At 33.1% G+C, this 23,471-nt stretch overlaps 1 protein-coding gene across 1 annotated transcript in view; it reads right to left on the reverse strand.

The window, feature by feature from the left end:
• The window catches only part of CASK (peripheral plasma membrane protein CASK), a 163,362-nt gene that overhangs the window by 138,116 nt on the left and 1,775 nt on the right, over positions 1-23,471 (reverse strand). The window contains exons 3-11 of the mRNA XM_068771206.1: positions 23,162-23,267; positions 22,300-22,377; positions 20,829-21,010; positions 16,181-16,356; positions 15,218-15,340; positions 13,549-13,723; positions 12,909-13,030; positions 12,255-12,335; positions 10,264-10,377 (exon numbers count right to left, since the gene is read on the reverse strand). Of these exons, the coding sequence (XP_068627307.1) occupies positions 10,264-10,377; positions 12,255-12,335; positions 12,909-13,030; positions 13,549-13,723; positions 15,218-15,340; positions 16,181-16,356; positions 20,829-21,010; positions 22,300-22,377; positions 23,162-23,267 (1,157 nt within the window). The remainder of the gene's footprint in view (positions 1-10,263; positions 10,378-12,254; positions 12,336-12,908; positions 13,031-13,548; positions 13,724-15,217; positions 15,341-16,180; positions 16,357-20,828; positions 21,011-22,299; positions 22,378-23,161; positions 23,268-23,471) is intronic.

The raw sequence follows: 23,471 nt of genomic DNA on the forward strand, positions 1-23,471 counted from the left end.
CAGACGTGTATATGTATATATACTTACATGTTTACTCTGGGAAAATACGATCAATAAAAGTATGCAATATATTTACAGATATTATGATTACGGGGAGAACCTATAATGTACCTTTTATTTCGCCAAATACAGACATGTTTATAGTCCGCGTCGTTTCAAGCAAAGAGCGAAAACCTGTCTTTGAGACGGGCAGATTTTATAGTGGTTCTGCAAACACGTAGATGAAGAGAAATGGGTTTATGCATAAAACTTTTACAATGACATACCTATGTAAACGTATGTATTAGTTTGAAAAGTAAATTTAAAAAGGTAATAAAACTTGTGCAAATAAATTTGAAATCAAGAAGAACAATATGTAATGTCTCTGATCTTTATCGAAAACTATTTGGCCAAGAGGATTTTGGTCAAAAGATATCATAGAAGTGATATTTTGACATCGCAAAAACCATCGAATAGCTTTTGAACCATTAGTTAGTGTTATATTTAAACTGTATAACATACTAATCCATAACTAATATGGCCTTTTAATAAATTTTGTTACTAACTTACTTATATTCTACGGACTCACTAGATTCTGAAATAAAATTTATTATTATTATCATTAACATAATATATTTTTTTAAATGTTACATTATTTGTCGGACGCGTGGTATTTTTGAGGCAACCAGATGTCGATTAAAGAGTGATCCTATTGTCTGGAGAACAGATGTGTGTCTCTAGAGACGAAAGGAAGGACAGCCCCGTACCTGCACTTGGCTTCCAGTCTGATTTGCCTTTCGTACCATGAGGTGTAATATTATTTTTCACATCCACGCATCACAGTACAGTTTGTTCATTGTAAAATAGTATTATCAACATTTACGTTTATATCTTACGTTTTCGTCTTGGGTATATACGAGTAATAACGAAACTTTTAAAACTATAGATATTAATTTTTCTCTACTGTAACAGACTTTAAAATTATGTGGTTATGTAATGGTGCTCTTCGAAGCGATTTTATATGATCGTATATCGATTTTATAGATATGTATATTGTAATTTTGGAAAAAGTAGCAGGGACATCGCTTATAAAAGTGGGCATAAATGTCGTAAAGACGGTTCAGCGAGTATCATGAGGGGCGCTCTGCTTTAAGTGTTATTCTGTTACAATTATGTGTATTGACTTTTATCAAATAAGTTACAGTTGCCAATAGTTATTTACCTACACTATAAAGATTAATGATTTGAGTACATATTTTCTAGCATCAAATCATTATTTACCAAATTTTAATATAACGTACTTCCGTGTCTTTCGACAAAATGCCGCTTGGATCCCATTAGACCTAGAAATTTCTATGACCCAACTGTCCGTCAAATAATCTTTTACATATTCATGAAATATGTGTCGGCATGACCACTTCCTAAAATTGTTTGATAACAAAAAATAATTATTCTGGAATAAATACAAAATTGATAATTGAGTCTGGTCTACTCTATTTTATGTCTATGTTTTGTAATTGGAAAGCTGAGTTACAAAAATACATTTGTTTTCAAATGCAGCAGTTTTGAGTGTGCGCTTGCAAAATGAGCAGATTTGCTTGCACGCGAGTGTAGTTTTATCTCTTTAGAAATATTAAAAGTTATTTAGCAGTTGACAACTTTATTAATCTCCCTACCGAATACCTAACCTCGTATACGAAGCCTTCAATTATATATACATAGTGGTATGAAAACAACCTTTCAGTTGAATTTAACACACCATTACCCTTCCCTTTCCTATGTAGGTTAACCTAGATTGTGGTTACGACAGCGTATCAATATACAATTTAATATCTCCGACAAGCTCCCTATCTATAGCTGTCAACAGAATCCTAGAGATAAACGTGGAATATCTAATCCCACGCACTGTGTAACGTCCAGAACAAAGGATGAAACAGTGAAGTCTTGACACACTTGTACGAAGTTATGCAATATCTCGCATTAAGATACGTTATGAGATACAAAGTTTTAGAAGTTATAGAAATGGTAACATAAATCGGAATAGTGACTAAAAAGAAAACAGACATGTATCATGAAATCAATTTAATGATACAGAAAATCCAACAAATCCTTCCAAAATAATTTATACATATAGAATTTTGTTTTACTTATACAAGTAAATAATGAAATAAACAAAAAAAGTAATAAAACAGTGTGAGAATGAATTCGCCGAGTTATATATTGCGCAAATTTAGTGAAAATTATGACAAAAATACGAGTCAGGCTCTCCTTAGATGTAATTTTGAAAATTACCGCAGTCGCACTTACAACCAAGAGATGCAGAACTATCGTTTAATACGTTTTCTGCCCACACGGTCAGTGCTGACTGACAGTGAGGTTTCCCTTCAGACCTATTAAAAATCATAAATATGTTTAAAATTTACTTAGATGTTTTTTTTTGCTTATCTGCTTTTATCTTTTACTCAAATGCTACTTGGTTACAACAATAGTCAATTTGAGCCACTATTAATAGAAATAATTAACGTCAGGCAGCTTTGTCCGACTTCGGCATAGAACGTCTTAACAAATCAATAATTATTTTCTTTATTCCAAATTCCGAGATAAAAAAAATATTTAAAGACCTCACTAGCTCTAGTTCTATGTTACGGTGGTTACTTAAAGTAAAAATAATAATTAATCGACTTATTAATAAATAATTTTATAGAGATTTTTAGCTTCATTTAAATTACAGGCGAGACTGGTCATTGTGGTTATTTCTAGGAAAAGACTGCGTTACAGTGGAAGTCGGCTGATATGATGATGATAATGGTATCATAGGTTTTCTATTTTTTTTTAGATTGTTGCCCCATTTCTTAAAGAAATATCAAAACACATCTTATAACAAATCTATGACAAATTGCAAATTAAATTCAACTCTTGCTCACTCTCTCCGTTTTCCTCTTTCTATCTATCCCTCTCTGATAATACTTCTCATTTTGCCATTTTAATTATTTTTTTAACACCAACTTCATGATAATGCAACTAATGATTGGATTCTCACATGTGTCTAGTAACTTAGATCAGTTTCGCTTTTTACTAACACTCTTCTGCATTTGCAGATTCCATAGAATAAGGTCGTCGGTAATTAATTAATTAAATATATAAGAAGATATTGTAATAAAAAATTAAAATTTAACTAACGAATGAACACTATTTATCTAATACCTATTTAAAAATTATTTTAAATAAAAAATAGATATACATTTTACATGGATTGTATACGTTTTTTCATGAAAATGAAAAGAGGCTTCATAAAATACCTTTTACTATAATGACGCCTCTCATTTGCGTTTAAACCCGTTACGTCCCTACTTTTGGGGAACATGTTGTTTAAATAAATTAATATAAAACTTCGTGACAATACTATTTGATTCTGTGAACTAAAATTCGTGATATAAAGATAAGTTACTTTATTACGTCTATCAATCAAAAATAGCCCTCTTGGTAGAATATAGCACACACTTTCTGTTCGAGAGTAATTCAAAGATATATGCATAGATTCAAATAAACGAATGCATTAATGTATAAAACTATATTGCCCGCCAAAACCTAACGCTTTTTGTAAGGATGTACTGTAGCGAAACAATGATAAATTGGGCAGTTGAACATACACGGAACTGTCAGACAAAAGACCTAGCGCATACATTAGTCAGGACCGAACAATTAACAGCACTAAAATACGTTCAAAAGATTCGGCGTTTGTTGCAAAATTTCGTAAATAGTCTATCTTATGAGAAAAAGTTATAAAATTGTAACCTTTGTAGAGGGCTTGCAATAATCTCAACGGTAGACTACTAATCACTAGTTTATATATAAGTCTTTTACAAATATAACGCGTTTTAATTATTTTTTTCTATTTTTCTGAAAATCCTATTGTCATGTGTCATAAAATAGGGCCCAAAAATTACAAAAGTAGGCAAAGGTATCAAAATATTCAGCCACATTCCACAAATGTATACATGTCGCGAAAGTTATTACAGTTTATCACTGCTCTAGCAACATGCTACAGAAACTGGCGTCATGACTGACTGAAGAAGAAAAGGAAATTTTCCAATAGAAAAATATTGTTGACTTTCAGATGCAATAGCTAAAAACTCATATATATATATATATATATATATATAGAGATCTGACCTATATATATATAGAGAACTGACCCAGATGAATCATGACTGCCCAGCTGGTCCAGGGTTTCATTAAATCTGCCTAACTAGGAGTAGAATGGGGACCCTCGCCTTTTAAAATTTTTAGAACCCTATGAAATAACAAAGAAGAATCGTCACGATTGATACAGTGTAGAGAAAATTGGTACCAGGACGTCATTATCAGGATGGCCGTGTTTTTAAGTTTCTATTTACTTATTACTCATATCTTCATAATCGTACCTTACTTTAGTCACTTTTGTTTCTTGACGTTGTTCCGTTAAGTACGTAAACTGATGTAATGTCACTTAGAGTGAAAAGATTGGTAATATGCTTTATAGTTAGACAATATATACATAAATATATGTATATATTACTGGTGGAATTAACTGGTTCTAAAATAAAACTCAAAACAGTTCATAAAAGATTTTTCTTTAACTTTAACAACACTAAACAAAATCCCTAAATAAAAATATCACAACGCTTCGTAACAACAATGTAAGATAAAATACTTTCTCCTTTGTGAATCTTGAGAACATCATCGTAAACTATAATTATCTCCTTTTAAGTCCGTCGTAGTGAATAAAAAGCTAAACATTTTATCTTCGAGCTACAATATCATTTAACAAATTGTACCTTCGGAACAAAGTTAAGGTGGACCTTAATTTATAACGAACACGAGCGCTCTCGTCGCACAATTTACAAGGACCTACGTAAACAACTCCATGACGACGAGCAGCTTAAATTAAGGTCGCTTTATCGTAACGCGGCATAGGATAAACCTCATCACATGCTCGCATACATAGTAATTACGTACCCAAAAATATCAACCATAAACACTGCAGAGAATGTAACAAACTATGACCAGTGCGGCCGAAGTTTTAAATTATAGTGGTATACGAGGGTCAAACTGAAAGTTCTTAGAAAATCAAAAACTAAGCATTCTAGCAAGTTATTAGTTTTATTATAACTTTTCAAAATAGCGTCCATTTACATCAATACATCGCTGCATTCGATGGAACCATTGAGAAAAGCACCTTGCCCACTCAGCCTTAGGGGTCTCTTCGACGGCGTTTTGAAACGCAGCCACTGCTTCTTCGGCGTCCATAAAATGTTTTCCTCGAAGTTTTTCTTTTATTTTCGGGAATAAATAAAAATCGCAGGGTGCGAGGTCGGGGCTATACGGCGGGTGACCCAGTAATTCCACGTCTGAGGTCGCCAAATAGTCGATCGTTTGCCTGGCGGTGTGCGACGAGGCAGTGTCGTGATGAAGGAGGATCCTGCTGCGAGGTCGTTTCTCTCGAACTTTTTCCAAGACAAGTGGCAAACAGTTGTTAGTGTACCACTCTGCATTAACCGTTTTCTGATCCTCTAAGACAACTGTCGCGTAATGACCTGTCTTTCCGAAGAACGAGGCCACCAACTTTTTTCCAACACTTCGACCTCTCTTCACTTTAGTTGGCAACTCTTCGGAAGGAAACACCCACTGAGCAGACTGTCTTTTGGTTTCCGGATCATAACAGTAAATTCAGCTTTCGTCACCCGTTAGTATGTCGAACACAGCATTTGAGTCACCTCCGTTAAATTTTTGGATCATTTCTCGGCACCAATCAACACGGCGGAGTTTTTGAGCCTCGGTCAAATTATGCGGTATCCAGCGGGCACAAAGCTTCCTGACCGCTAAATGTTCATGGAGGATTTTGTGCACTTGACTCATACCTATGCCTAGACTTGTCCGAATCTGCTGATAGGTCACTCTTTTGTCAGTCTCTATCATACGCCGCACAACACTGATATTGTCTTTAGTCGTCGCTGTAGAAGGCCGTCCCTCACGCAAATCATCGGTGAGATTAGTTCGACCACGTTTGAATTCATTAAACCAGTTGTAAACTGTGGCACGAGATGGGGCTTCATCGTGAAAAGCCAATCGAAGTCTATCATAACTTTCTTGTTGACTTATATGACATCGAAAGTCATAAAAAATCATTGCACGAAAATTTTCTCGGCTTAAATTCATTTTGACGTGCACAGACAATTTTCAATTTGCCGCCAAATCGTAAAACAAATGACTAATGAATGAAATGTATACTCAATATTATTGGTAAAGAGTTCTATTTTCAAAATTTAAACTTATTTTTTTAATATAATGCTTTTAAGTTGCCAGTTCTAAAAACTTTCAGTTTGGCCCTCGTACTACAATTTCAGCCTTAGGACGTCCACTGCAAAAAATATCTAGAAATTTAACTACACGCCCAGAAATTTCATAAGCTATTGACAAGCTTAATCTCGACTTAATTATTATTAAATAGTGTATACTTTACAAAAAGGAGCGTTGTAATACACTAACCCATGTTTTATGTTTATAGACTTCAATGCCCCAGACGAACATCTATTTACAATATTTAAACAGTTAAAGCTTAGTAAATAGATTCTAGCGTTATGATATTACTTAAGCTTTATTAACCAAAAAGAGATAACTCTTAGTTGGTGATTAACAAAAAAATTTCGAACTAGCGAAAACTCCGAGCTACGAGCGGTTGCATTCTCTGTGTAAAAAGCAGAAATGCATTGCTTTGAAGAATCTTGTGTTTAAAAAAAAAACTTCTTTAACACCAGGTTTACTAGTTTTTTAACGTTTGGGATGCTACGAGCCCTGAGTTAGATAAATATGAAAAAGCCACACTTCACATTACTTACGTCGTCACTTTCTGTTACAAAAATCACTGGCTATTATATCTCAAAAAATACCAAAAAATCTTTTAATTTACAGTCAGAAACGCACTGAGAAAGGCATCTAGCATTTCTACAGCCTGCTTGCAACTGCGATATTTTGGCCACTTTTCTCGTGGTGATGACACTAACACCTTGCAGCGAAAGTGGAAGAGGTAGAATGGCAGAAATTACACCTATCCCCCGATTTACACGGTACTTGTTTTACACGGTTTTCCAAACAAGTTTTTTTTTGTTTTTATCGCACTCTACTAAATGTTAACTAAGTGATAGAATTTAGTTAACTTAGTTTGCGAAAGTGAAGAGGAATTAGTACCAGTAACATTCATTGCTAGTCATCCGCGACGGACTCGCATTGGGAACAAAGCTGGGTAATAATTTTATACAAAATGACACAAACTTTGAAAGGGCTTTACGATTCCAACGTGACATAAATCGCTGCTTGGCTATGATGAATATGAAGAAATTTACAAAGATCTTAATTCGAAGCAATTGTTAATAACCGATTTAATTACCATCTCTCATAAAGAATGAGAGTAATTTCTGACAGTAATAAAAATAATAAACACAATTGGTTTTATTTTTTGTTCTTCTGTTTAATGTATTGTAATTATATAAAAAAACAGTGTTTCCGTAATATATTTAATATGTTAACTTGTCAATGCATTTTATTTTTATTTCTGTTTACACCTAAAAATATTGAAAAAAATCACAACTGTTAAATAGCAAAATTATGCATTTTCTGCAAGCTTTTCGATTTACACGGTTTTAACTTGAAAATTTTTTATTTTCGATTTATACGATTTTCTCAGGAACGTATCTACCGTGTAAATAGTAGGTGTATTTTCAAGCAACGGTACCCAAAAACGTAGAAGTTAAGAACTAAGGCCCTCAGTGTTTTTATCACTTTTCGAAAGTTGTAATAACTTGTCTTTTCATTGAACAAGTGCTTATTTGATTAGTGATACAAATGAAAGATTGATGTATGTGACAACATTGCCTGTTTTTTTTCTTCATCTTTTATTGGGGTATATAAGGATCTTTTTTTTTTACCCCGTGAATCTAAATAACTACATGGATATTTTTAATATCGTAAATCCCTAGCCTTTTTACCAAAATATTATCTATGAATTAGGCATAAGGTAGGTAGACAAGGTTTGCAAAGGTCGTCGGATGAAGTTGGATTCAGGTCTTTTCCAACCGGTCTAATTGAACATCTATGGAGGATACCCTTTTCCACCCGTATTACAGCTAAAATGATGATTGATTAATTATTTATTAATACTTAGCTGACATTTTTATTATTTTTACAATAATTGCCATACTCGATGTAAATACAATGTTTAATTAGTCGATTTTATTTCATTTTGTTTTGCAAAACCTATACTTCAAATTCGAAGTTTTTTGTTCCAAAGATTAATATCCAATAATTCAATATGTCGTTTCCACTGACATATTCTATACATAAAGTAATCGGAACAATGGAATAGTATGTGCCCGGGGACCGACTCTGACTGAATCTGCGGTGCTCTTATAAATATTTCATGGAAATGGGAGTCCTTAATATAACTCCAAATCCCGTATACAATTGTGTTAAGGTTCGCTTTCGTCGACGCAAATCGGCACAATTTACTATTTATACATTTCGAACGTATATTCTCGCAAACGAAACCCCCCGTTGAAGTTATAGTACCACTACATTTGAAAAATTAAACACATTGTGTAAGCTCTACTAAATATTAAAATATTTGCGTGGCTCTTTCAAAATGTATACCAATATTTAACAAAAAAAAATTAACGCAAAATATATATGGATGTTTTAAATCAAGAAACCAATTTCAACTTAGTTCTAATTAGTTTTACTAACTTATAACACTATTTCGGATGACGTTGCAGATTGATTCTTCCAAATTCAAATAATTATTTCAAGCATTTTATCTAATCACTACCGATTTTTTATTTCGGTCTGTGTCGTAAAAATATGAATGACAATAATTTATCTAATAAAAATAATTTCCCATATATCAGATGTGTATAACATTTGATTTTTATTAAAAGAAACAACCAATAATTTTCTTTAAGTATATAGCTTTCAAAAATATAAGTTTTATCTTCAAATTGTGGCAGAAAAACATATGAATTTTCTTTTATGGAATTTAAAGCAGTTTTAGCGTGACCGCTTATAACTACGTATATTTAATGGAATCAGGCGTTACCTTGCGGAAGTCCATCCTAAGTAAGAAAAGAATCAATATTTAGCCACTTCTGCACATGCAGTGGTAGTCGTGCAACAAATTCACCGCTCGCCAGCCCGCCGATAAATGCGCATGCGGCAAACAATGCGAATCATTGGGCGTGGAGGGGTGAAACACGTGTAGAGTGATTTGGCGGTGGCGGTTGTGATTCGCATTCTTACTTAACTACGTATATGCATATTATTTGGTTTACACAAAATAATACATGAAGAAAGTGTTAAGTGGAATGTTTTTACACTAAAACTTCCTTGACGGTCGTCCTAAGTACTTTAATTTGACCTGCGATCCTACGGCCTGATGTCCCTCTTTTCTGTATCAAATGAGACAGAAACTCGGATCCACTTTGTGCTGCTATTGTTTTCCCATTGTTTATACTCATTAGCAAATATACTGGTTTACGTTCCCGTATTTTAGATTTCGAATGAATTCAGCTACGACATCCACGTGACGACGTGTACGAGAGTCGTATGTGGACGACATCCGCGTGTCGACTTGTGTGTACAAGATTCGCTTATAGACAACGTCAGTGTTTAATATCTGTCCATTCATCATTTTTATGGTCACATAAACCCCGCGACTTGATTATTTTTATGCATAGTTTACATCATAGTGTTGTAGCAAAAAAGTTAACGAAGCACGCCTGTCTGGTTCGTGATAGTAACGCGAGTGTAAAAATAAGTTTAAATTTCTGTGGGTTCAATTATTCAATTCTTTATTCAAGCAGTCATTTTCACGTAACTTATAATAGTCGATTATTTTAATATTATAAGTAGTAAGCTTCCACCAGCTCGTAATACTCATCTGCTAGGAAGACCCGACTAGATACTTAACAGTTGCTCTTCTTAGACGAAATTTAGCAATCTTTGCCACACATCTACTGATTTCGTTCAACTCAAAACTCTTGAATGCTATAATACTTACTTAAGAATATACTTTTAACTTTTGATTTAAAATTACGAACAGGAAGGTCTAAGATATATTGTTGAACTTTATTAAACATGTGTACAATCATACGATGAATTTGCTATTTGAGGGCGAAATTTAGGTGTAATAAATAATAACCTCGTATTTTTTTATTTCTTGTCTCTATCATGTGTTCTATAAGTAGCTTCACTTACCTTAAGGTGCGGCAGCGCGAGCACGCGACGCAGGTCATGTGCGGCGGAGGCTGCAGGCGTGGGCGCGGGCGTTGCCGCCGGTGCCGGCCGAAGGCGCGTTGTCGACTCCAAAGCCTGAACATATGTTAAAACTTAAAAACTTACTTACAAATAAACAACGCTTAACTTGAGTTGGGCCACAAAAAAATCAATGTCCAAAGAAAGAAATATTTTTATTTTGACTGGATTACAACAAGCAAACATAAATAGTCAAATTATTTACCTACTAAGACTTCACATCTCTTCTATAACATTAGATTTTTTTTATTTCAAAAGAAATTTTATTGCCCTAGAACACTTTTAAAATTGACCAACAAAAATTTTGACAGGGCCGCAGAAATGTTCATCTCGGGCCACAGTTCAACATCTCTGATCTACATTATTGACTTGTTATTAACAGATTTCACTTGCTTGAAGGAGCAGAACACGGAGGGAGCTTAACCTAAACTTCATTTATGTAACTTAGCTCGAGGAGGCTCCCTAGAGAACAACGGCTCCGACCGTTAACACCATATGTACTATTAAAGGTACAAGGACCCGCGAGAGAACCTCCGATTGAGCTGTCGCGGAGTATGCGTACAGCATTCCGATTTAAGGGCGCCCAAGAGAATCGAACACTGACTTAGTGGTTTCTTTGTTGCCGGATAACATTACTGAAACTTCGGATAGAGTTCTGACAAGTGTCGGAAAAAACTACAATATTTACTTTATCGTAAAACTTAGATCGATCTTGACGTCAAATTAATTTTATTCTGCGCAATTTCTTTAAAATTTAATTTATAAATATAGGTTATCACATTTGTAATATTTTAATGGTTAATAATATTTAAATCAAACTCTACTAATAGAGTGATCTATAAGTGTAAAATTTATTAATATGTAAAATATATTTATCTTACCCAGTAACTCTAAAACTATTATCAATTTCTCAAATAAATAATAAAGAAATATTTTAACAAATTGGTAAACTCAGCAGTGCTTAATTTGCAATTCTTAATGTAAAAAAATATATATCCTTATTTAAACTATTCAAGTAATTTTAGGAAACTAGAATTATAGATCATTATCTGTCCCTATATTGTAATGCTAAATAGTGATGCAGTCTCCAATGGTAAATGCACTAAGGCTAGTGCAACTTTGTTACTAATGCTTTTTGCGCATTTTATGTCGTTCTAGGAAGGCTCAGTCTTATTCAAGTTATGTTAAATTGGGCTCTATATCACAAAAATTTAACTCGTATATTTTTCAATGATAATTATATATGCATATGTATGGAACACACGACATAAACCAGAAAAATATTGTATTTGACACGTGTAACTAGTACTAGGCATCGCATCTAAACATGGACTTTTAGTGATAATGTTAATCGCAGAATAAATGCCACGGAAAGATCGATGGAGTCTAAGTGAGTAAAAATAAGATGCCTAGACATGTATTATCAACGTTCAGGAGGCATGGAAAATCACGCGCAGTAAAGGTAAAAGGTGAACACCGCTGTCAACGAAATGGAAAGGGAAAATCAGCAAAAGAAAAGTTGGCCGGCCTTACAAAAGATGGAAAGAAGGTATTTCGGAGCTCGAAAAAAAAAAAATTCCAAAAAGTTAAATAATCGTACCCAAAATAACGCAACCTAGAAAATCTAACGACGCACTGTTAAAATTATTACTTATTAATGCAACGATGCAAAGCGAGGTATTGGTGTAAAGCGAACCTATTTTGTAAATACCCTCGCTAAAAGTAGATGACAGAAGTGGTAACGGCTGTTCTTTTACGCTGGTAGAATTGTGGTGAATAAATCGCTTAACTTCATTTCACTTCAGTCGAGGTGCTAGGTGTGATGTATAGGTTATATATACATTGGTGTTTAATACACGTGTAATATGAATGTTCGATCGTGTGTGGTGTAGTGCGTGGACTTGATGGTATATTTTTGTGTGTATATATCTTACCTGACGCGTTCGAGATCTTGCTTCGGCAGCCGGCGCCCTTCCACTGCTCACCACCACCGTACACGCGATCCGGTCATACACCTAAACATGTATTCATTTATTCATATCATATACTTAGTATGCTTGGTTACCCAATTTGTTAAAAATTAGAATCAGATTCAGCTCCCCTGTAATGGCTTAATCTTAAAGCTACTAGGGTGTTTTTGCTTTTACAATATTCTTAATACAGTAGTCATCATTTTAAATCCTTCGCACTGTTTTCTTATCAAACTTTAAATTTATTATATAATTATTCTACATGTGCGTGTATTATTGTGAACCCACAACAAGAATGGTATAACTTATCTTTATTTCTAATCCTTACATTATTTACACCACTATTTATCTTATATTTATTAGTATTCGTATATTAACATGATGTAAAAATGCTTTCAAAGTTTTGGCGGCTAATTTCATAATTATTTATATTTAACATATATATGTAAAGGCTATAGTGTATTTCCTTTATCATTTCGGAGGACTATGCTTAGTGTTAATTAGCCAGTTCCACAACTTTCGAGAATATTGAACGTAATGATGACATGTTTACACAAAAATAGTCAATTTTATCGATTATTTGATCGTATATATAATAATAAATAAATAAAAAGTCACCTCCAGCAGCGCTCTAAGTTGTAAGTCGTCGAGAACGCTGTGGAACAAATCTGGATCCATGAAAAGGGGTCCATCTTGAAGCACTGCAACGTCATCTAACGATTCCACCACTAGGTTCACGGCTGTTTAAAAAAATAAAATAAAATATTTACCAGCTCCGCACTGGACTCTTAATACTACAAATTAATTAAATTAAATTAATTACAATCGCTCTATTATTGGGTAAATCAACATTAGGTGAAATAGTTATAGAACTACAAAGGAGATGATGAAATACAAGATTCCTTATATCAAGACCAAATCCAACTTGCTCTTTCTATCTTAATATATAGATGCAGGGTCTAATCTCTGACATGGACCTAGTTAACTAAATTAAAAATATACCAACGGGTAATTTAAAGCGCGCATAAGAGAATTAAACGAACTTAGAAGCAGCATTATAAAAGAAAAAAAAACTAAGCATTTGATTTAAAAGAAAAGGTTAAAATACTTCAATTGCAATGGGCAGGGCATAGAATAAAACAGTGGTCCCCGAGAGATGGAAAAGGAACCATGCAGTATATTTTGAAATTACAGGTCATTAACATCAACTTGGAATGAGTCAAATTCAAAGGGTCAATTTTTTATAACAAACACTCACCTGCTGCGTTTGCCTCTTCCAACATCACCTGCCGGCGCCCGGGTTGTTCTTCTTCATCATCGTCATCGACCGCAGCGGCTGCCAGCGTGGCGGCTCGCAATCGACGCCGGCTGTTGAACTTCTTCAGCTCCTCGACTGTTCCCGCTAAATGGATGCGGTTCTGCTTGTCGCGATCCTTCGCAAATGAAAAATCATATCACTTATTACTAACAACTCGGCATTCGGGGGACTCCGGCTCGAATTCGAGTGCCGGTCTGGTGTAAAAATCAGGGTGGGTCAATAGCCTCCCTGATAAGCGAAAAAGAGACCAAAAATTCATTCATCACCCTCTGTAAAAAAATTGTAAATAATGCTATAGAAAGAAATAAAAAGTAAATTTTGCAAATAAATAGATAATAAAGACAAAATAAAAGCAAAATAATATATAATACTGTGATATAAAATAATTGTAGAATTTAAGTAATAAAAAAATGTGATATATAAAAGGACAATGTAATTTAAGAAAATGTAAAAAGAAATGAGGAATGAAAGAATTGTGGAATGAAAGAATAGACCGAAAGACAATGTGAAGTATGAAAGAAGAGAAAGAAAATAGTAAAAAATTCTGTGAAAAATTAAATAAATTTGCCCAAAAAGTTCCTGTCCCACAAAAGATAGGGGGTACGAGAGGCCCCCAATAGCGGGGGCCTTTAAAAAAAACAGCAACTCGAATTGGGCAGGCCATATAGTGCGAACGGAAGGCCGCTATGGCCTCAAGGTTTCAGAGTGGAGAGCACGGACCGGAAAGGTCAGCGTGGGACGTCTACCCACAATGTGGACAAAAAACCCCACATTTTACCCACAACGTGAACAGAAGACCTTGTAGTCTACCCACAAAGTCGTAAGACGACCTAGTAGTTTACTCACAATGTGGACAGACGACCGTGTAGTGTACCCAAAATGAGAACATACGACCTTGTAGTCCTCCCACAATGACGACCTGATAAAGTTATCAGAAGAAGTTGGATGCAGGCCGCCTTCAACCAGTTCTATTGAAAATCTATGGTGCAGCAGTAAACTTCCTTGGTCTGATATAATAGCGAAACTTTCATTACAGTAATCTTTCTTAAACTTTCTTTTCTGTTGAAGTGGACGCTGTTAGCCTTGTGGGCTGTTACAGCTTCGTCAAAATGACTTAGCGGAACAGAGTTCCCTAAAAAGGTAGACTATACTCGTTGTTAGTGCAATGAATGTGTGAATAGTATGCGAAACGAAAACTACTCGCCGGATCTCATTAACATTCACGCATCAAGTTATAAAAGGTTCTATCTAAAACTTTTCGATAATATTTTCTTGTTATTATTACCATTCATTAAGCTAATGAATTTACAATCAATGTCATTGTTATAGCCACTTGAAACTTTTCCCTGCGATAAAATGAGACTAGGCACCTACACTATAAACGCATACTGCCGCAGTTATATTAACACAACAGATTAAATAACTTTTTACTGAAAATATTCGTGTAGATTAGATTTCTTGCATTAATAATAATATACTCTTACCTAAAAATAAGTAAGAATTATGATCACCGTATCATCGTCATAAGTCAGTAATCCATAACACACGCTAAACAATTCTTTTGGTACATGCACAAGTACTCGTGTTTCAGACACAATGATCAACATACCCTTATCCATCGATGATTCAGAACTTCTTGAATGTTTATTCTTTGCGTATGGTCTACGGTTAGCATTCGCTGGACCAAATCCTTAGCGGAGTCACTGATATCCTCCCAAAGAGGAGCGTCGAACTAAAAACCAAATATCAGTGTTATCGCCAAGTACACGAAGTATGCTGATGCTACTGGAACTAGCTGGCTACAATCTTTACATATAGTTTTAACAAGATGGAATCACTAGTCACATTCTAGGAGTCTCTGCTGGTGGTGAAAGAAATATGACCGGAAAAACTGATTTCATACATGGCGGACAGTCCCACTACGTCGGACTGTCCTGTCCGCGGCGGCAACATGCGCGCCCTAGCGCATTGACGTAAGCCAGCACCCCGGATCCCCGGTCGCTCGGCGTGCGCGTCTCCCCGTCTCTGGGTTCGGCCGCACATCAGTGCACACACAAGCACGGCTTAATAAACTCTCGCTCCGACGCGCCTACCTTTGTATAATGGTTGTGTAAACAATAAATTTTCTCAATAGCATCCGCTTATCTCATTTCAACACCACACATACATAGATATCCCCAACAGACTTCTGTTCATGTATTTTATCTTATCTTTAATAAAAGCAATTCATTTGTCAACAAAAAGCTATAAACTATTACCAAGCATCCATTATAAAGTGATCTTAGATATATGTAAAATTAATTTATTTTATCTGTTGGAATACAACAGGCCATTATTTTAGCAGTACAAAGTCTTCAATAAAAGATAATTAATTATGACATGTAGCAATACGAATTTTGAAAAAACTTTTTCTTACTACATAATCTTTACATTGTTTATGATTTCTGAAATAATTGATTTTTTTATTAAGGATGTAGCATATATTTATTAGCAAGAAACGAACTATACATACAAACTTTTAACGCCATTACATTTATAAACAATCACCCATTTATATATAAAAGATACATACTCTTAGCCTTCCTCGACAAATGGCTTCAAAAAGCCTCTCCCTCGTTCCAGTAAACGGTAAATATCCCACAAGTAGGACATGCAACAAGATCCCAGCTGCCCAGACGTCCACGGGCTTTCCATACAATTGACTTGACACCACTTCGGGTGCCATGTAATGAGGTGTGCCGATACGACCTGTTGATAGTAAAATTTTTTGGTGAAGTACAAACAATACATGAAAAGTACATGGTTAATATTGATATATATTTAAAGATATGAGCAAATAAAACAAAAATATTAAGGCCTTAAGGTCAGTGGTTCCCAAAGTTTTTACGTTCCCGTACCAATACTTTAATTAATAAAAATATGACTCATTTCTCTATTTATTTGTTCTTTATTGTACAAAATGAAATGTACTACGGAAAAAACTAAACTATTTGACCGGTCGTGTAGGGCGTTTTCATCGCAAAACGCGATTTTTGTCGACAACCATATCCATTTCTTGTCAATATTAACTTTGAAACAGCAGCTTAGAGTAGGTTATATAAAGTTTTTCCCCCACCGAAACAAAAAAAAAGAGATTATATTAAGTTACTGTACGAGTTTATGTACCTTTATTTACGATAACCAAATTTTCTTATTAAATTCACTGTTTTCAAGGACATTGTAACAATTGATCGTAAAGAGTTTTGTAGTCAAATTCTTATTTTTTAATCTAATATATATCATATTAGCATATTTATATTAACTTCGGCCAACAGGAACCCACATACAGAAATATAAGTAGTTTGCGAATCGCTGCCTTAAGTAGATAAAATGTGCTCGTGAAACTGTTTTTGTAAATGTACAATAAATAAAATTGTCTTATTTTTTATAATGACTATGTTTATCTGTAATTAGTTTTCAATTATATAATTATTTTAAATCTTAACACAATCGTTTTAGAATTTCGAGAATGTTACTTTAATAGCAAAAGTAAAATATAAAATACATTTTAGCAAAAGAAATAACTCCAATTTATGTGCTCACGACAGTGTAATGCTTATAAGCCAGATACAAATAAATTTCTGCAATTTTACATAAAAGCTACATGCTTCAGTTTTCTACTTCATTTTTTATGTATAATACTTACAATACAATTTAGTTATTACTCACTATTTACTTTGTTACATATTATAACAGCACATCAACACATATCAATTAAAAGTCATCTTAAATTAAGATTTTTAGACATTTAAACAAGAGCTTATTATTAACGTCCAATGATTTCACTAACTCACAAAATATTACGAATAAAACATACGAAAATATTATTGAAAAATGATAAATGTGTTATTAAAAAGTGTATATTATTTAAAAAGATATTATTTTAGACAGAATTTTAGGTGTGAGTTAGCTTTGTTTGATGAAAATGACAATAATAACATCAACTGGAATAAACAGGGAATTAGCGCTGTTAACAATTACTGTGTTATAATGAACATGTGCTGATGCATTCGGTAGGTTTATTGACAAAAGTGTCTCATTGTGAACATATTTAAGTGTCTGCTGCATGAGACACATTGTGATATATTGGTGATGCATGAGTGAAGACACGTGTGCCAACGGAACTCGCACAATGTCCATGCAGTTAGGGCACAACTCGCATTGTTTGCAATGTCTTACCATACTCATCTGATTTCAGATATGCTTGGCCCATAGGACCCACTAGAGGTCGATTGTCCATCACCAATTCTGTACAATACAATCCTATATCATCAAATTTGCAATCACATTAAAACCAACTACAAAAAATGTAAAGAAACACATTGGTATTTAAGTGTAGTAAAGTATTGAAATATTTTAACGTTATAACTTTTATGTATTTTTTTGCATGTGGCAATGATTTATTAAAGTAAAATTCAATCATAGCTCCTTAGTCTTCACCTTAATATATACGGGATTTATTTTTAAATAAGTTTAACATTTATAAAACACAAGCAATATGCAAAGTATATAAATAAATAATTTAACTATATAGGCAAATTATCAAGTTAAAAGTACCTTAATAACGTTCAATATATTTGAAAGTAACATTTTTATAAGAATATATATTGGACTATAAATATACCCTTTATCTGTCAATCTGCTAAAAATTCCTCAAAAACCTCAAGTGATTATAAAAACTATTAGTGGCATCAGAAAATTAGTTAAAACCATTTAATGCTTGATGATTAATCCTGTTTAACATTGTTGATAAATATTTGTGGTTTTTTCAATGTTTACTATGTGAAATATGATTATTTTGTAAACATGTTAATATTATGTTACACAGTTACTGTCTGTTGCATTTTAATAGAAAAATAAACTATAGTAACATATTTCAGAGTTAACTTTCTTTGTGATCGATTAATACTAACCCGATAAGGTAAATTTTCACCGCCAAAAATTTCAAACGCGCGAAGTTCAAAGCGAACTGTCAAAAACGCTAGATAAAAGTAACGAACTGTCGAAAGCGCATTTTCTGTCGTCATTATATTTTCTGATATCTTTTGAACTTCTGTACAGCTTTTTTTTATAATAATCTTTAAAAAAAATAAATAAAAACCTTACAACAAGAAAAAGATTTCGGTGAACTTCATTAAAGTTATGGCATGACCAATCTTTTAAGATAAGTATTTATAAACATCATTTACATTTCATTGAAGTTAATGTTTGAATCATTCAGTTTTTCTGAAATAACCCATTTCCATTATAGTACAATTTAAGACGTCACCTCAATTGATAAGATAATGTTCATGGCTTAGAAGACAAATTATCCGTGCTCTTAATTTGAAATTTTAATACTTTTACATTGATGATTTTTTTATCTTTTATACATAATTATCACTAGATATTCCATGAATTAATGTCTCGCTGTATAATTTTATATAAAGAGTTCTTTTGACTGCAGATACTTTGGATTAGTATCACAAAGGCTTACACTTAAAAAACTAGAGAACATTGCTTTCTTTATTCATTTGATATTCAACATTATCGAGTTCTTATTTGAATAGCGCCATTGGTACTTTATTTTCTTAGGTACACAATGTATCTTATCATTATGTTATCTATACAAATAAATAGAATTGGAGTGTCTGTTTGTAAAATTAAAATAAACGCTCTTTATTTACTTGCATATGAAAATATATATGGTACATATAACAAAATCATACTTTTTAATTTTTGGGTATCTGTCTGTTTCTTCCGACTAATCTCTGCAATAGCTGAACCAATTTTGTCGGGACTTTTACTGACAAGGAGCGCATGTAATAAAAAATAGCCTTAGTTACTCTGGCTATTTTTATTTTACAAAAATTAAATGAAAAAATAAATAAATAAACTGAATATTTTTTGTTAAATTCCACGCGGCCGAAGTGGCGGGCATGGCTAGTTATAAATATGTAATATAAATATATATAATAAATGTGTGTAAATAGAAATCAATCCAATGATTCCACCCCTTAGGAAACGAGCTTTGACCAAAGATTAAGTAGATCGTCTAGGCAGTGGTCGTTCTATCAAATGTAATGAATAATTTTTTTTCAGATCTACATAATTACGCGAATTTGTTTAATTTGCATTAGTAAATAGTGTTATAGATTATCTAAGTTCTCCCATTGAGATTAATTTTAGGGCCATTTAAGTTTAACATCATAGTTTATAACAAAATTTGGCAAACCAAACTATATTTAAGTACAGTAAGTGCTCATATTATTGTTTGCTTATAATTATCTTTCGTAAACAAAATTATTAGCCATTGAATGTATTCTTTGTGGGTTTTTATCATTTTTTAAACTTATTGTACAACTTATACATTGCAGTTGATATAAACAACTTAATTGAATTTAATGTTAATAAAAACAGATCTTTTAAGTGTATAAAAATTGTAGTAAAACACATTAACAAAAGTTGAGTATGCTAATTTATTATATTTAAACGTATATATCTGGTAAACTTAATTAGTGATTTAAAAATAATATGTTTCATCTATCTACTCACAGTGTCCCATAATTAATGAATATTCTTGTAATGGCTAATAGTTTAGCTATCACTAGCTTTACAAGTGTCAAAAAATTCATTAGGAGCCAAAAACATTAGGTTTATTAAAGAATGCCTAATTATTAACCTTACGGTCGAAAATTAATGAAATTCGTTGTTTTTTAGTGCTATTTTATCTACCGTTAATTTCTTTCATAGATATTAGAAATAACACTGGTGTACATGTAAGTATTGTAAGTCATATTTTGGAACCAATTGGAATTTTTTTTGGATGTTTTTGAGCCCTTGATAGCTGAACAATTAGGCACTCCAGGACTATTCATTCACTATGGGCCACCTTGTATACATTATTCCTATTTAAAATAAAAAATAGATCTTGTACATAAAACTTGGCCACCTTTGATCTTGGGTGTTGGATCAAGCTAAATTAATCTAGATTGCCTTTGGGCTTTGTATATGTAAAAAAGTAACGCTAATTTGCTTTAGAGTTTTGTCACCTCGACCCTGATGAAGCTATGAATGTAAACGCCCAAACAACATTATACTATGACCTATAAAAAACTGCAGAAGGTTCTATTGTTAATAAAAGGCAATTTTGATGCATTTGTCAGAGAGTATTAATATATTTGTATACTAGATATATTTACCCGGCGGTGCACGGTGGGCTGCTGGCGCTGGCAGCTGAGCAGCGACGCCAAACCCTCCGAGCTTCACAGGCGCACAGTTGTCTCGTCCCGCGAGCAGCACACAATGAGGCCTCACATCTCGATGCACAATATCGTTCTCATGGCAGTAGCGTAACGCCTCAAGAATCTGACGCATGTAATGGCTGTGAAAAATTCCATTTTTGGGATATATAAACCATATTTACGTAAAAGTAAATAGACTGATTATTGACTAGAAATATGAGTAAAAACAGTTTCTTCTCATGGAAATATTTTGTATAATTTTGAGAATATTTGGGATAATTTTTAGTTAGTAGGAATATTTTTTCCCGTCTGGACTAGTTCAATCCATGCTAATAGTTTAGTATACATCGGGATAGGATTGACTTTCAGCAAAGCCACTTCCTGTTCATACCGAGTTTTTCAGAATTATGACATAACTTGTCGATATTTGAACAGCCATGTGATTAGGACAATCATCTACCCATTGTTAGTAGGAATTAGCAAATGGTCTAATCCCTTCTTTGACTATTGCCATCTTTAGGTGTTCATTACATATTTTTCTGTATTATGTTTTGCATGCAATGGATGATAAATATATTGGAGTCACTGGCCATCTCTCGCTTCCACATAATCATAATGGCTTCAGTAATGTTTCATTTAATAATTGTCTACTAAGCTTGCTATTCTTTCGCAGTAACCAAAATGTACTATTGCTTTTAAGGTTCACTTCTGTCTTTACTTTTACATGTTGCTATGTTAAGCCAAAGGTTAAGGTGGAGGAAATATAATCATAATAGTGGTTTTTATCAATAAGAATTTTCTGTTGCTTTTCAGATATTGCTATTACATACATCCTAAAGGAATGTTGCTGAAGGAATAAAACTGTAATTTTAATCGGTATTCCAGTTAATATAATTCTGTTGGGTTATTATTTTCATGTAAGTGTCAAAATCAATCAAATTTATAAAGAGCCAATAGAATTGATTGCAACTTCTTAATGATACGCACTTATCAAGATGATTAAGTAAATTTCACAGGTGTTGCTGTTGCCTATAACTTGGAAGATTTAGAGTAGCTCTTCCTTCTTGTCTATTACCTTACATGTAGGAACGGACCCCATGATACCCACTTACTTTGACTGGCATTGTCCATATTGTCTCAATTTATTACATCAAAATAAGTTTTTTTAAGCAAACTAAGTGATAGGTCTCTCATTTTAGTGGCAATATCTTGGGAAAAATTTAAGTAAAGTTGTCAAACATTAACTTATTATCTCTAGTATGTGTGAAATAATGATATTAATAATTTTTTGACAAAAATTGGTTGAGTCTATACATGGTGATTGCTGATTGCAGTTCTAGATTTCTTACAATATTTATCAATATAATATTTTATATAATATTTTTAAGTTATGTATAATACAGGAAATTATTATCAACATAAATCTTACCAAGCAACTGCCTCACTGTAAACAAATCCTGCGGTTGCCCTTCTTACAACTTCAAAACAGAGATCAGAGCCATCCATGCTGAAATACAGAGAACATTATATTACAACTATGTAGCACAAAATTCAAAACATTGTCTAATTAATTAAATTTCTATCAGAAAATATTATCATAAATCCATTAATAACAAACATTCACATAACTATTACTCTGTGGGTTTTCTAATCACTCTATGCCAATAGTCTGACGTGACCCACCTACAGCAAACATCAAGTATTCAGAAGGTTGCATATCACAGACATCCAATTTAATTTCTATCTATTGTTAATACAGTATCATAATATACTTGCAATTCCATTGGGAGTCATCTTGTGAAAGGAAGTTCTGATTGTTTTATGGACTTACTGAATGGGAGCACAGCCCAAGTTGTAAGAAGAAGGGCTATCTCACAATATAGGAAGAGAAGCTGACTAACATTGTAGGCAGAGGGGCCAAATAGTCCTAGAGGCTGACTACCAGGGTAGCTAGATTTGAAAGATGTTTTGCAATGCATAGGCATTTATCATCACCGACCAGACTCAATTTTGTACCTAACATAATAATTTTAAATGATGTCACCAATGCTAATTCAAAAGCCTATTGCAGAAATAAGCTGGTTCTTGATAAATTATTCATCAATTTATATTGAGATTTCACTGTTATATCTTTCACTCTTACCTTTTATAAGTAATATACGAAAAAGGTTACAATTGGTTATTTTTAATTCAATATTTAGTTAACAAAAAGTAATATATACTGTAATCTCACTAGCAACACTGCCTTATAGACATATTTAATATATAGAAATGTATAACATTTTACTTACTATTCAAAAACCATGTACAGCATTCCTTCAGAACTATATGTCTCTAAAAGTTCCACAATGTGGGGATGTTTTAGCATGTGACATATTGTAGCTTCTCGTTTCAAATCTGTAATTTTATAAAATAACCTTTTATTTTAAAAATTTAAAGTTGAGTAGGGAAGGTATAAAATTCCCAAAGAACACCTAGCTTAAAAAGAATTTCCTTTCTATGCCAATTCATTTACCATAAAAGAAATATCAGCAGCCTGTTTATTAGACAATATTGTAATAATATTATAATCTGGAATGATACTATTTACAAGATGGATAC

The sequence above is a fragment of the Battus philenor genome, unplaced genomic scaffold, assembly GCF_028537555.1.
Source record: "Battus philenor isolate CCGP_79_NKW_IND1 unplaced genomic scaffold, ilBatPhil1.0.hap1 SCAF_10, whole genome shotgun sequence".
Taxonomy (NCBI): Eukaryota; Metazoa; Arthropoda; class Insecta; order Lepidoptera; family Papilionidae; genus Battus; species Battus philenor.